At 37.4% G+C, this 14,671-nt stretch overlaps 1 protein-coding gene across 4 annotated transcripts in view; it reads right to left on the bottom strand.

Moving 5' to 3' along the window:
- LOC111144911 (ATPase family, AAA domain containing 1) overlaps positions 1-14,671 on the bottom strand; it is a 45,721-nt gene that overhangs the window by 27,640 nt on the left and 3,410 nt on the right. For all 4 annotated transcript variants that reach the window (XM_022499511.1, XM_022499514.1, XM_022499513.1 and 1 more), the window contains 2 exons: positions 14,465-14,636; positions 969-1,067 (listed from right to left, as the gene is read on the bottom strand). In XM_022499511.1, coding sequence (XP_022355219.1) covers positions 969-1,067; positions 14,465-14,626 — 261 coding nt within the window. In that variant the 5' untranslated portion in view covers positions 14,627-14,636. The remainder of the gene's footprint in view (positions 1-968; positions 1,068-14,464; positions 14,637-14,671) is intronic.

The raw sequence follows: 14,671 nt of genomic DNA, 5'->3' as shown, positions 1-14,671 counted from the left end.
TAGGAATATCATATGTATTCTATTTATTTGTATCTGTTGTACAAAATTCATTTACGCTTGTTGTTATAAAATACACGGAATTTTAGAGTTTATAAATTACACTAATCTGATGTTCAAATCATCCTTTTGAAGTAGGTGGAACAGGCATCACAGGGTCCTTGGATTATACAGTTCCCTTGGAGGGAACTGACACTCAGAGAGGAAATAATTTGCCAAGGCCATGAACAGAAAAACTGGAATTCAGAATCTTGTGTTGTCTACCATACCTTATTATGAAAATCTACAGTTAAAGACTCCAAAATCAACTATCCACATAACTTAAAGCAGGACTTTTTATATGCCACAAAGGTGAATTAAAGTACAAGTTTATCTAAACAAATGTATGCCAAGAAAAATTAACGCAGCAGGCTCCAGACTGTTGTCCAAAGAAAGGCCTGCCTGCAAGGAGGGCCCTGGCTGGAGTATGGGAGCTTAGATTTCAGGAGAATTCCTACCACTCCCCAATAAGAACACCTCACTGTGCCTCAACTTTTGTGCAAACAAAATGGTTTACAGTGGAGATCTGTCTTCCCTCTGAAAGTCTGGAATTTGGGGAGATGTTAGGAAGTGTAGTCTACATGACTAGTCCCAGTTAAAACCATGGGCGCTAATAAGTGTCTAGAGAGCCTCCCTGGTGGATGGCACTTTACATGTGTTCTCACAGCTTGTTGCTGAAGGAGTGTGACTTTGTTTACAGCGGAAGACTCCTGGAAGCCTGTGCCTGATTTCCTCCAGATTTCATCCCAGGCCCCTCTTTTCTTGCTGATTTTGTCCTGTATCCATTTGCTGTATGAAATCGTACCTATGAGCACAAAGCTATGTGGACTCCTGTGATTCCTCCTAAACAATCATCAAACCTGGTCATTGTCAGGACCCCTGACACAAAAATCTAGACCGAAAAAATCTGAAATAAGATTAAAGATACGTACATGCATGTTAAGAGGGTCTACTAGATGAGCAGCAATACTCATTTCATATTCTGAAAGCTTCACATTTTTCACACCAATCTGTTTCATTAATTTTTCTGCCTAAAACGAAAAAAACAAGCAACTTCCTTTAGTTTGATATTTAGGTACTGGAACTCCAAAGGAGATGATTTGTGAAGTCTAAAGAGCGATGAACAGACATACAAGAATTTTCCAGGGAAATTCTAAGCCCCTTGATCTCATCTTTCCCCAGTGTAAGTCCTCAGGTAGATTTGAGTATCCAACTCCATAGAAATCAGAGGAATTTAAACCAGCTCCTAGGAAGTGGAAAATACAGGGCACATGACTGAAGAGATACATGGAGGGCCTTCCATTGCTCCAATGAGACTCCATGGTCCGATATGATGTCTTTCCTAGTAGGATTATCATGACAGGTGGAGATGAAACCTCAAAATGAAAGACAGGGGAGTTAAATGTATCAAAAAACTGACAAATGGAGTTTCTTTCCTTGAAACAGGTTTCTGAAAACAGGTGCCTAACTTCAAATTACCCATATCGACACCAGATGCCCCTATCTATCAAATCTCAAATTGTTCTGAGAAGCTGTCCTTTTTAGTTAAAGACAATTCCTGGGACTAGGCAACCAGAGATAGTAAAAATACTACTAAATTAGAAATATACTTGCATGTATTTTTAGAGCTGGGCAAAACTAGCTTTAAACCTTTGAGCTTTACCAACACATTAAAGCTTTTGATTAAAATTTTTAATAAATGGTTATAAACATTTACTGAGCATGCCGAGTATTATGCCAAAATACTGAAAATAGATTAACTCACTAAATCCCCCGAGCAAGCTTATGAGGTATGTACAATACACATGCAGATGATCCAACTCCAGAAACCATCCTCTAACCCACGTGACCTTACTGTCCCCAATTATAAGATAGGAGTTTGTGACCACTAAGGAGTCTTCAAAAATCTCTAGAAAACACACTCAAATTTCAATTAAGTGAGCATATTTAGAAATAAAGACTGAAATTTTTGTTCCATTTTCCTAAAATACTTAAAAAAAATCATATCGTATCCTTTATTTATTTTATGTATTTTTTTTTAAAGATTTTATTTATTTATTTGACAGACAGAGATCACAAGTAGGCAGAGAGGCAGGCAGAGAGAGAGGAGGAAGCAGGTTCCCTGCCGAGCAGAGAGCCCAATGTGGGGCTCGATCCCAGGATCCTGGGATCATGACCTGAGCCGAAGGCAGAGGCCTTAACCCGCTGAGCCACCCAGGCGCCCCATTATTTTATGTATTTTTAAAGTAGGCCCCATGCCCAACGTGGGGCTTGAACTCACGACCCTGAGATCAAGAGGTGCATATTCCACCAACTGAGCCAACCAGGCACCCCCCTAAAATACTTTGATTCTATAAGATCTTGTTCTTGTCAGGGGGTATTCCTGCTTCAGATGAAATTCATATCACACAGCAGTATAGTCCGAGATTCGTTGGAGGATTAGGATAAATGTGAGTAAATTAGGATAAATCATATGCTTCTAACGTAGCATTTTTTCAAAAGTGCTATGAACCACACTGTTTTTCCTCTTTAGCTCTCCCCTGTAAAATTACTAAAGCAATGGATAAAGTAGCCTTTCCAAGCTTCTTGAATCTCTTCCTTATGAATATATATCTTCTCTTTCGCTGACTTAAAATCTTTCATGCGTCAGCTATGAAAGGTATCCTATTTTAGAATCTGTAATAACATCAATTTACTCTTCTTTTTCATTCTGCTTCTATAAATGTGAAGCCATCCCACATGTGTTCTTTCTAGGCAATGCAGTAAACACTGATTTTCAGCCAGGGGTGATTTTGCCCCTCAGGGGACATACTTTTGGCCATCACAACCTGGGGGGGACAGGGTACGACTGGTATTTAGTCAGAAGAGACAAGGATGCTGCTGAGCGTTCTTAAAGGCAAAGAACAGCCTGCCCCTCCCCAATTATCTGGCCCCAAATGTCAGCATTGCTTAGTTAAGAAACCCTGCTTTTTTCCCCCATTAGCTATTCGCTCTTAAAATTTTACTCTAGGCCACAACTGCCTCTTGCTTTAAATAGTAACAACCTTTATTTATATCTGGGATTTCCTAAACAAGTATAGGGCTAGAAAATGCTTTGGTAAATTTACCTAAAATCTTTTCCCCACAAAAGCAGTCCCATGTAACAATACCTTCAAGTTGCATTAACAACATTGATAGCAAAAAGAAATTAATGCTTACTGGGCAAAACTCATTTTCTTTTTCTTTATTTTTCCTTTTTCCTTTTTTTTTTTTTTTACAATCAGCCCTTAAAATCATCCTGAGAAGTAGCTATTAATATGCTTATTTCTAGGTGAGAAACCTAAGGGTCAAAGAAATTAAGAGAGCTGCCAAGATTATGAGCTAGAAATTGGCATTTCCAGAGTTCAAACCCTGATCTAATTCCAGAGCTCATGTTCTGCTGAAACACCAATCCTCATTTGGGAGAGAACATGGTTAACAAACAAATAAAAAGAAAGGACCCCAAAACACATCATAATAATTCCAAACTGTTCCAGAAGTTATCCAACTGTTTCTAGCTTTGACAGCTTTAACTGAGTGAGCCTCTATTTCTAAAATGTTTTACCAAGAACAAAATTATGATTATACACTCTAAAAATAGCTTACATTCATGCACTGCTTTATCATTTACAACTCAATGACAATTATATTTTCCAGTTAGCCAACTTTTGTTGGCTAACCTTCCCTTTAAAGTATGTCTCTCCAAGTAGTTGTTACTCTGTGGAGGAAAAATGGTGGGCTGGGCAGGGGGCAGGGGGTCAGAGGTAGGAGGGAAACTTACTTTTACTGTACACTCATTTTTTTAACTGTTTCATTGTATTTTTTATCCTTCCACGCTATTTCATTTTTTTCCCACATAAAATATTTGTAACAAGATTAAGAAGTAGGGTAGGAAAGAATGAACTAGTATTTTTGCCTAAAATGGGAAAAGAGGAGATGCGAGAAAAGGAGTAACAAAAAAGAAACATTTTGTTCAATTTTTGAAAGATTCATAAAATTTGTTATTATTCTGGAAGAAGAATTTTAGAAAGTTAGAGATAGCATTAAGAAGTTAAGGGTGAAAAACCAGAGGTGAGCTATAATTAAACTTAAGGCTTTTTTTTTTTTTTTTACAGATGTCATAGCTAACAGACACTAAGTGTAAACAGAGGAAATCGTGGCTACAAAGCTCAAAAATACACTGAAATAGGAAACACCAAAAGAATTTGAGTAATTAGCTCTACATATTTGATATAACCTCTAATAAACTTATATTAAAATTCTTGAAAACACCCTTTTCAAGAGGACCCAAGTCATCTCCCCTTTCAGTGCACATGTATCTCTTCTGGTTTTACTGGGTGTATTCTGGAAGCTACAGGATCCCATGGCTTTCTGCTACCATGCCCTTCCACTGCCCCTGGGCATACAGCACAATGCTGCACACAGTTTTCTCTCCTCCAGTTTCCCTCTCTGCGTGCTCCTCTTTCCCCATCACTTCTACCTATTCCGTGGCCAACCAGGCAACACTAACCGTGTATTCCTTACTGACTTCCTATCTCAAGTGACTTCAGCTTTTCAGGCCTCTAAGATTCAGTGCCAGTGAACCGTAGTTGCGAAAGCCACCTGATCTGTAATATAGGTCACAATGGCTTCCTGGGGTCAGCAAACGTTAGCTCGTTCCAGCGTAACTGGCATTCAGCGCCGGCCGCTCTCAAAAATACTCGGCAGCTGACAGTTCGTGATTTCTTTTGAAAGGTCTCAGTGTGTATCTCTTCATAAAATACTTCAGCTAATTTACTTCTCTCAAAATAACTAAAAGATTTAAACACTAAAGTGTCATGACAGGACTAAAAATATGACATTAACTTCACTAAGGTCACAGTATATGACCTTCATAGGTAGGAAGAATTCTCAGTAGTCATCTTTGCTGGCCTTTGACAATTAAACTAAAATCTCAGAAATACTCTAGGTCTAATTAGTATGCTAACCCAAATACTGTATTTATTAATACTCAGAACAGGTCAAGCATTAACTTATTCATCCTGTGCTTGAAAGCTCTTCAGAGAGCTTACCTAGACACTCCATTTTTCTCTAGCCCAATGAACCCAACCCACCCTTTCATCAGACATACCCATCAGAACTCTTCTACTACATCTAAATACGACCCAAGCAGCACTGGATGCCCAAAAAATCCCCATCCCTGTGTAACACCCTGCAGAAACCATCTCCTCTCCTGACCAACAGCCTACATTTCACCAAGCTGGGAAGTTTTCTGGACTTCAGGCTAGAAACTGTTTACAAATATTCTAATTCAAACATTAAGACTACTACTAGGTTACTGTTCCTGATACGAATACATGGACATCATTGTTTACCTTTCTTTCATCTGACCACTGCACTGCCTTTAGATTCACATGAGGTCTGCTGATTATTGGTAGCCTCAAAACGTTATCTCAGCTTCTATATTCAGTGTTCTGCCTTTGTGACCATGGAAGTCATAGTTTCCTCCTCACCCATATTCACACATGATCTTTACCCTCAATGTATACCCTTAATTCTTTAATTCCCTTCTATACTCCCACTTAATCATCCCCCATCTGGCAATATCTGACTTCCTAAATGGCCTGGACCACAGCTCATCATTTCAACAATGTCTTCTGTTGAATCCTAGAACCCTAAGGTTCTAAGGGACTTGTACCAGTCAGCCTTATCCTCAATGCTGACTCTGCACCACCATTCAGTTTATCTGCTACCAAGATACGGAGAAATGCTTGGAGAAGTTAATAAAAACAAAACAACTAAATTCCCAATACCATCATGCTTCCTTCAACTATGCCCTAATGTTCATAATCCACAATGATTTATCTCATTAAACCCTGATCACATACTTACCTCAGCAGGTCCTAAACCTCCAATTCTCCTTCCCATTCAGTTATAACATCTTCCCACTTCACTGAGAGTAAATTAACTATTAACCTTAAAATGTTTTTTTTTTAAGATTATTTATTTATTTGAGCGAGAGAGAGAGAGAGAGCGAGCATGAGAGTAGAGAGGTCAGCAGGAGAAGCAGACTCCCCGCCGAGCAAGGAGCCTGATGCGGGACTCGATCCCGGGACTCCAGGATCATGACCTGAGCTGAAGGCAGCTGCTTAACCAACTGAGCCACCCAGGCGCCCTAACCTTAAAATGTTCTTAAACTACTAATCCCAACCCCTCTGGGACCTACCTCCATCCTCTTTGGCAGCAACTCTCTATCTCCTCCTTTTCCACTAGTCTTTTTCCTTTTCATCTTCAAACTTTCTGCCAGCAAATTCTGGAATAACCACCTTTTTAAATTCACATTGTATTTGCTGTCCCCAGTGAATGGAAATGCTCTGATTTTGCTAAATTTACAGATCACTTTCTTTGATTGAATTCTTTATGTCCTCCTTTTCTCCTGGATCGTTTTATAACACAGCATTTACAACTGATTCTCTTGGGGCCCCTGGCTGGCTCAGTTGGTAGAGCATGTAACTCTTGATCTTACAACTCTTGGGGTTGTAAGTTTAAGGCCCATGTTGGGTGTAGAAATTACTTAAAAAAAAAAAAAAAAAAGTCTCTACAACTAATTCTCTTTTGCAACCTTCTCTTCCTTTGGTTTTGACGACTTGACACAAATGATTTTCCAGACAGTGGGAGAGAAAAGTGAATAGGGGCTTTTTAAAAAATTTTATTTTTATTTTTTTTATAAATATATAATGTATTATTAGCCCCAGGGGTACAGGTCTGTGAATCCCAGGTTTAAACACTTCACAGCACTCACCATAGCACATACCCTTCCCAATGTCCATAACCCCACCACCCTATCCCTATCCCCCTCCCCCTGGCCACGCTCAGTTTGTTTTGTGACATTAAGAGTTGAAGAGGGGCTTTTAAAAATTATATTCAACACCCACCAATTTCCCCTAATTCTTATTTCAGAATGTAGGCCTTCCAGTTGAAATTTACTGCCACAATGAATGACTACTATAGCCTGCAGTGTTTTGTATACTTCACGCGTGTTCAGGTGGGAAAGACTAGTACCAATACCTTATTGTTGTTGTTTTTTTTTCCTATTCTTCTGGCCTTTTTTGGGGTGCTTTTATTAATAATTGGGTAGATTTTTTAAAAAGGTTATCTTTAAAATATACAGATGAGGTAAAAAGAACCACAAAACACGTCTCAGTAAATAGTTATATGGATAAATTCAAGTTGTTAATCCAAGGAAGATATTACTGTAAATGGTATCAAGTAAAAATCAAAATTTATTCCCTCTCACATAGAACCAGCTGTCCAATTATCATTTACTGAAAAGTCCATCCTTTCTCCAATAATCAAAAAAAGCAGAGCCAATTCTGTCATACATCAAGTTTCCAAAGTATGCCTAAGTCTGTTTCTGCAATCTATCCTGCTAAATTTGCCAATCCATCTCTGTGCCAATAGCATACTGTTTTAGTAACTATAGCTTTATGATACATTTTGATATAAATTAAGGCAAATACTCCCTTCCCAATATACATCTTTTTTTTTCTTTTTTTTCTTAATGTCTTGTTTTTCAAGAGTATCTTGCCTACACATAAATTTAAATTCATCCATAAAAATTTTAGGGAAAAAAATAAAAAAGCCTGTCAATATTTTTTATTGGCATTGAATTTAAGAATAGCTTCAATAGTTTCATAATTTTCATTAAAAATGTGTTGTACAACTTGTGTTTGTCAGTGACTGTATATGTTTGATACTACTGTAAATAGTACCTTTATTTAAAGTTGCTGTTTCAAAGTGTGACGGGTATGCAGAAACAGCTGATTTCTGTACACTGATTTTATATCCAACAGCCCTTAAACTTAACCTTATTAACCCCAACATATCAGCTATAGACTTTGCTTCCTATGTATATTATCATATTATCTGTGTATAATGACTGTTTAATTTCTTTTCCAATCCTTCTACCTCTTATCTTTCTTGATTTATGCAACATTAACAGTAAAATGCTGAACAGAAGTGATGACAAGAGGCTCCCTTGACCTGCTCCTAATCATAAAGGAAATGCTTTAAGTTTTTTACCATGAAGTATGTTTCCTACAATAAATTTATCAGGCTAAAGACATTATCTTCTTTTTTTAAAAAAAATTTTTAAATTAACATATAATGTATTATTTGCCCCAGGGGTACACAGTCTGTGAATCATTAGGCTTACCTACTTCACAGCTCTCACCATAGCACATACCCTCCCCATGTCCATAACCCAACCACCCTCTCCATATCCCGCCCCCACCGGCAATCCGCAGTTTGTTTTGTGAGATTAAGAGTCTCTTATGGTTTGTCTCCCTCCAGATCCCATCTTGTTTCATTTTTTCCTTCCCTACTCCCCAAACCCACCACGTTGCCTCTCAAATTCCTCATATCAGGGAGATCATATGATAATTGTCTTTCTCTGATTGACTTATTTCACTCCGAAAATACCCTCTAGTTTCATCCATGTTGTTGCAAATGGCAAGATTTCATTTCTCTTGATGGCTGCATAGTGTTCCATTGTATATATATACCACATCTTCTTTAACCATTCATCTGTTGATGGACATCTAGGTTCTTTCCATAGTTTGGCTATTGTGGACATTGCTGCTATAAACATTCAGGTGCATGTGCCCCTTTGGATCACTACATTTGTTTCTTTAGGGTAAATACCCAGTAGTGTGATTGCTAGGTCGTAGGGTAGCTCTATTTTCAACTTTTTGAGGAACCTCCATACTGTTTTCCAGAGTGGTTGCACCAGCTTGCATTCCCACCAACAGTGTAGGAGGGTTCCCCTTTCTTCACATCCTCTCCAACACCTGTCATTTCCTGACTTGTTAATTTTAGCCATTCTGACTGGTGTGAGGTGGTGTATCATTGTGGTTTTGATTTGTATTTCTCTGATGCCAAGTAATGTGGAGCACTTTTTCATGTCTCCGTTGGCCATCTGGATGTAAAGACATTATTTTCTATTCCTACTTCACTAAGTAAGAGCTTTTCTAAAAAGAATGAATATTTTAATTTTAACAAAGGCTTTTTCTGCATTTATTGAGATAATCATAGTTTTATCCTTTAATCTGTTATTATAGAACATTATAAATATATTTTTTCCTCAATTGAAGCCAGCCTTAGGCTCTCCTGGAATAAATCCCACTGGTAATAATATGTTAACTTTTTTTATGAACTGAATTCAACTTGCTAGTATTTTAGGATTTTTCTATTCATTTAATTGAGATAACTTACAGCCCACTGCAGGTTTTAGGAATATTAAGCTACCCTCATAAAAAGATTTGGTGACTGTTTCCTCTTTTAGAGTTTGTATAAAATTGTTATTATTAATTTGTTCCTTATATGTTGCTAGAATTTGCCAGTAAAATTCTATGGGCCTGGGTATTCTTTATCAAAATATATATCCAATATTAACTTATTTCACTGGTATGGGACTAAATATTCATGTCTACTTCTTAAGTCAGTTATGGCAATTTATATTTTTCTAAGAGTCTATCTGTATCATCTAAGGTTTTTAAATTTATTGGCAGTTATTAATTTTCCTTATTTTAATGGCTACAGCATCGTCATTATGCCTCCTCTATCATTCCCAGTAATATTAATCAGTGGCTTTCTTTCTTTCTTTACTGGTTTTACAGAACTGTCAAATATTTCTGTATATTCAAATAACCAACTCTTTGGTTTCACTGGCTTTCTCTACTGTCTATTCATTTTCTATATTTTTATTCATTCTTTATTGTATAGTCTATTTTCTATTAATTTTCCTTCCTATTATTTCTATTCTTTTATTATCCATGGGTCTATGTTAAAAATCTTTTCTTAAGCTTAAGTTTGATATTTACTTTATTAATTTTCTACCTTTTCTAACAAACAAGACTATAAATTTCTCTCTAAACAATAATACATTAAGTTTAATTTGATATTTCTTTTTTTAAGGATTTTATTGTTTTATTTGAAAGTGAGAGAGAACGTGCACACACATGCATGAGCAGGAGGAGTGGCAGGCAGAGGGAGAAGCAGACCCATTGAGCAGGGAGCCTGATGTGGGACTTGATCCCAGGACCCAGAGATCATGCCCTGAGCCGAAGGCAGACGCTTAACAAACTGAGCCACCCAAGCGCCCTCATCATAAATATTTTCTAATTTCTACTATGTTTTCTTCTACCTAAAAGTTCTTTAGAGATGTTTCTTACTCTCTGAACTTACTGCATATTTAATGACCTTACTGTTCTGCACAGGAGCTTGGGAATGTAATGAACTTTCTACCCGTGCTATGAAACTTGACATGTGCTTTACAACTTAGTATCTAGTTAAATTTCGCAAATCTTTTGGTGCTTTTTAGATACTTACCCTGCATTTAGAAAAAAAATTAATTTGTAAGAGAGAAACACAGCGAGAGGGGGAACACAAGCAGGAGGAGTGGGAGAGGGAGAAGCAGGCTCCCCGTGGAGCAGGGAGCCTGATGTGGGACTCCATCCCAGAACCTGGGGATCAGGACCCAAGCCAAAGGCAGACGCCCAGCAACTAAGCCACCCAGGCACCCCAAGATACATACCCAGCATTTTTTGATGCACAATATACTATATGTGGCCACTAGATAATGCTGTTACTTATGTAAATCTGCTATATCTTTACCATTAAAAAAAAGTTTCATTTGGCTACATCAAAATAAGCTTCTGGACAGCAAAAAAGGAAGTAATCAACAAAACTAAAAGATAATCTACTGAATAAGAAGATATTTGCAAATTACATATCCACTAAAAGGTTAGTATCCAAATTATATAAAGAATTTGTACAACTCAACACCAGCCCCCCCCAAATAATCCAATTCAAAAACTAGAGAAAAAACTGGTTACCAGAGGGGAGGTGGGTGGATGGGGGGGAATGGTGGGATTAAGAGCACACTTGCCAAGCCGAGCACTGAGTAATGTATAGAATTGCTGAATCACTATTATTTTACACCTGAAGCTAATATAACACTATATGTTAACTACACTAAACTCTTGTCAACTCTACCAATTACTGAAAGCAACGTTAAAAACCTCCCACCAAGATGACAGATATGTTATTTCTCCCTACAGTTTTACCAGTTTTTTGCCTTATATATTTTGAGGCTATATTAATGATGTACACAAATATAGAAATGTTGTATCTCTTGGTGAACTGAATCTTTAATCACTCTGTAATGAACCTTATTTACTCTAACAGTGTTTTTGCCTTGAAATTTATTTTCTCTCTGTATGGTATAGGCATTTTCCATCTTTTCACTTTCAACCTTCCTGTGTCTATACTTCATATGTGTCACTTCAACTAACAGTATACCGCTTAAAATTTCTCTTTTCAAACCATTCTTACATCTTTATCTTTAGATGAATTACCGAAGAGGGTACAGTCTTTTGGAGTCAAAGATGTATGGGAATATTGTCTATGAGACACCCTACCTTGGAATGGTCCTGTGCTTTGTATCCTGAGCTCCTCTGGGCCATAAAAACTTAAGTTCAAATTCAGCCGCTTCGGCAAACTCCCCCCAGTGTGAAAGGTGGCCATCAAGCTCATGTTATCTTTTCCAATCTTTGCCTTCAGTTTTTTTTATCTGAATTTCTTACTTTCTTGCCAGCTCATGAATACCTTTAAGAAGACTTAAAAAAATATTTTATCTACATCATTTATTTGTTTTTAGCAGGAAGATCAGTTACCCTAACCGACCTGTTCATTCTCCACTGGCTTCACTTCATCCTTCCATTCCCTAAATGAAGGCTTAGTCTTCAGCCTAGTATTTATGGTGTTTGGCACCTCCTTTAGAGACCTCTTCACTTCCAATACAGTTATCAGCATTTATCCTCTTCACAATTACACTCAACAAATATTTGAATGTATAAATCCTGATGGTGGTAGGAGAAGGTGAGGAAAACCCCACAAATGATCCGGATCTACGTAAGAATAATCCCTGGGCCTACTGCATCCCAGCTGAGCTCACTTCTCTAATAAGCCCAATTACTTCTGAGCATCTGATGAGGAACCTCTGTGGTTCCTCAGACCTTTTCTCTGAGATTTAGACCTACGATTAACTGCTGGATAAACATTTACCCCTAGATGCCTTATCCCCAACACGAACTCAATATGCCCAAATCAAATATCATCTTCCCATAAACCTGCCCATCTATCAGTTTCTAAACCTCTATGAAAGATACTATGAGTCTTCGAGGACTCCAAACAAATCCTGGATTCATTTGTTAAGATATCCTTTTTCTTTTCCCATATCATCACCAAGTCCTGCCAGCATCCATTTTTATTGGTCTATTTCACCCATTCCATTCCTTTCGTCACCCCCTTATTCTACGTCTTTGCTAGGCCTACTGCAGTCTGGTTAAGTCTATGCAACAGATCTTGCTTCTAGTCTCCTTAACCCCAGTTCCTGCTATATAATACTGCGACGTTAATTATCCTTAAAACACGCCTTTGCCTATCACTCACCTACTCAAAAATCTTTAATAGGGTGTTTGACAGTTTAGTAGTTTACCACTGCCTATCTAGAGGACTTCAACTGGTCAATAGGGTATTTCAGTAGCTGGCCAGGGAGGCAGGGAAGGGACAGAGGAAGGCTGTCAGAGAAGCTAGAGCCCCTGACCAAGCAAACAACATGCCTCGTTCTTGGTTAATAAGGACTTACAAAATGCTGTGGAATTTTTATCAGCCTCTGTCCACCCACCAAAAAGAACAGGGTAAGGAAAAGTAGAGGTCTTTTCCCCCGACTTTACACTTTATTCCCTTACCTCTCCCTCCAAGGTCTACTAGCTAGTTGCTTAAACACTCTATTCCAATCTGACCAGTCTATTTACTGTTCCTGCAACAGGTCTTGCTATTCCTACAACCATCAAGATTCTGTTCAAGATCTCCTTTCTACTCCAAATTGTCCTTGCCTATTCCAGTGGCCAAACTCAACTACCTTAATCATTAGTGACTGCTCTCTCCTCTAAATGCCATATAGTTTTTGTCTACTCATTAGGCAATCAGAATATGCTACTGTAATATTATCATGGATATGTCTTTTTAATCCCACCATGGACACTATGAGGACAGACATACAGTCTAACACTTCGTGTACTGATATTTATAATACTATGCACACGGTTATTAATAAAGGCTTAAAGGTAACAATCCATTCATGTATTATTTAATACCTTTGTCTGGCTTTCTACATCTTCCATAGGTATGTTCCAGGAGCTCTTAGAAGCCAAGAAAATAAACAAAACTCTCTGTTTTAATAGTCACATCTTTGCTTTTGAAATTTTTGAAAATGGTATGACTTACCAGTACCCTGACCTCAGACTCAAACTGACTTGCATCATGTGGGTGGCAGGGAAAGCTGCACTTCAGCTGACACATGGATATACTTAATTAAAATATACACACACTGCACTGGTCAGACTTCTCAGAGTTATAAATTGACAGATATTATGACATAATCTAGACCCCGAGTCACCTATTTTATAATCAAATTCAGGGAACAAACTCACAACTGTTCAAATTGCTTTTTGGATACGAACAGTAAGTAGTATTCACAAAACTGTGATTTTCACTGATTTAAGAGCTATGCGTAGCACCCTAAAGCAGTCACTTACTGACATCCTGGTCTGCCACACTAGCCTATAGTATTTGAAAGAACAAGATTTATCTGTCTTTTATCCTTGGCACCAAGAATTTGCTAGGAGCTCAGTAAATGTTTATTTACTGAATGCATCACAGTCACAACACACAGAACAAATCTAAAAATTAATGAATATGAACATCTTGCCCTCAAATAGCAAGAGAAACTTGAGAGGCTTCTTTAAGTCTTTTACGTTTTTGAGAAAGAACAGAAACCAAAACAGGTATGTCATAGAAAATGACTACAAGAGGCAGTTACTGAAAAAAAGAAAAAACACCAAAAACCAAAAATAAACCTACTTATAGTAATAACATTTAGTAGTTTAATTAGAAATTAGTGAGTTTGCAAGTATAAGACAGCTGATTAGTACTACCCACACTTAAAATGTCGTGCAAACCAAAATGCATACCATTACTAAAGATAAATTTTGTTTAGTCTGTTGAAAACTTTTACCTAGATTCCTTCATTCATTAGCTGACAAAAAAATTCTAATGAAGATGTTCACAACAAAATACTGGATTATCTTTATTCTCACCCATTTTTATCCTAATAAATTACACAGAAAGGATTTGAAAAACAAATATTTTTTTTAGGAATAATAAAATTAAACAGGACATTCAAACACATTTTCACCTGGGTCTTAGAGAACTTCTCATTAATTTATAATTCTACCATATCCTTGGTTTTACGGAAAAATACCAGCTAGCTCCAAGAAAAAGTGATCCTCAAACGTTTCAGCCATACCTGTTTCTGAGCTTCTACTTTTTGCTTTCTGGTTGGGTCAATTGCATCTACCATCCATTTGATTGTAAAGTATGTTACCGCACCAAATATTGTCAAACGGAAAATTAAACCAACAACTTCATTCCGACTCAAGGGACGAGAAAAGGCTTCAGCATGTACCATCTTGATTAACCTTAAAAAACAAACAGAAATGTCACTAAATAACTA

This window comes from Enhydra lutris, unplaced genomic scaffold, assembly GCF_002288905.1.
Source record: "Enhydra lutris kenyoni isolate GAN:26980312 unplaced genomic scaffold, ASM228890v2 scaffoldscaffold12, whole genome shotgun sequence".
NCBI lineage: Eukaryota > Metazoa > Chordata > Mammalia > Carnivora > Mustelidae > Enhydra > Enhydra lutris.
Note: the sequence above shows the minus strand (reverse complement) of the source record. Positions and strands in the feature narration are given on the sequence as shown.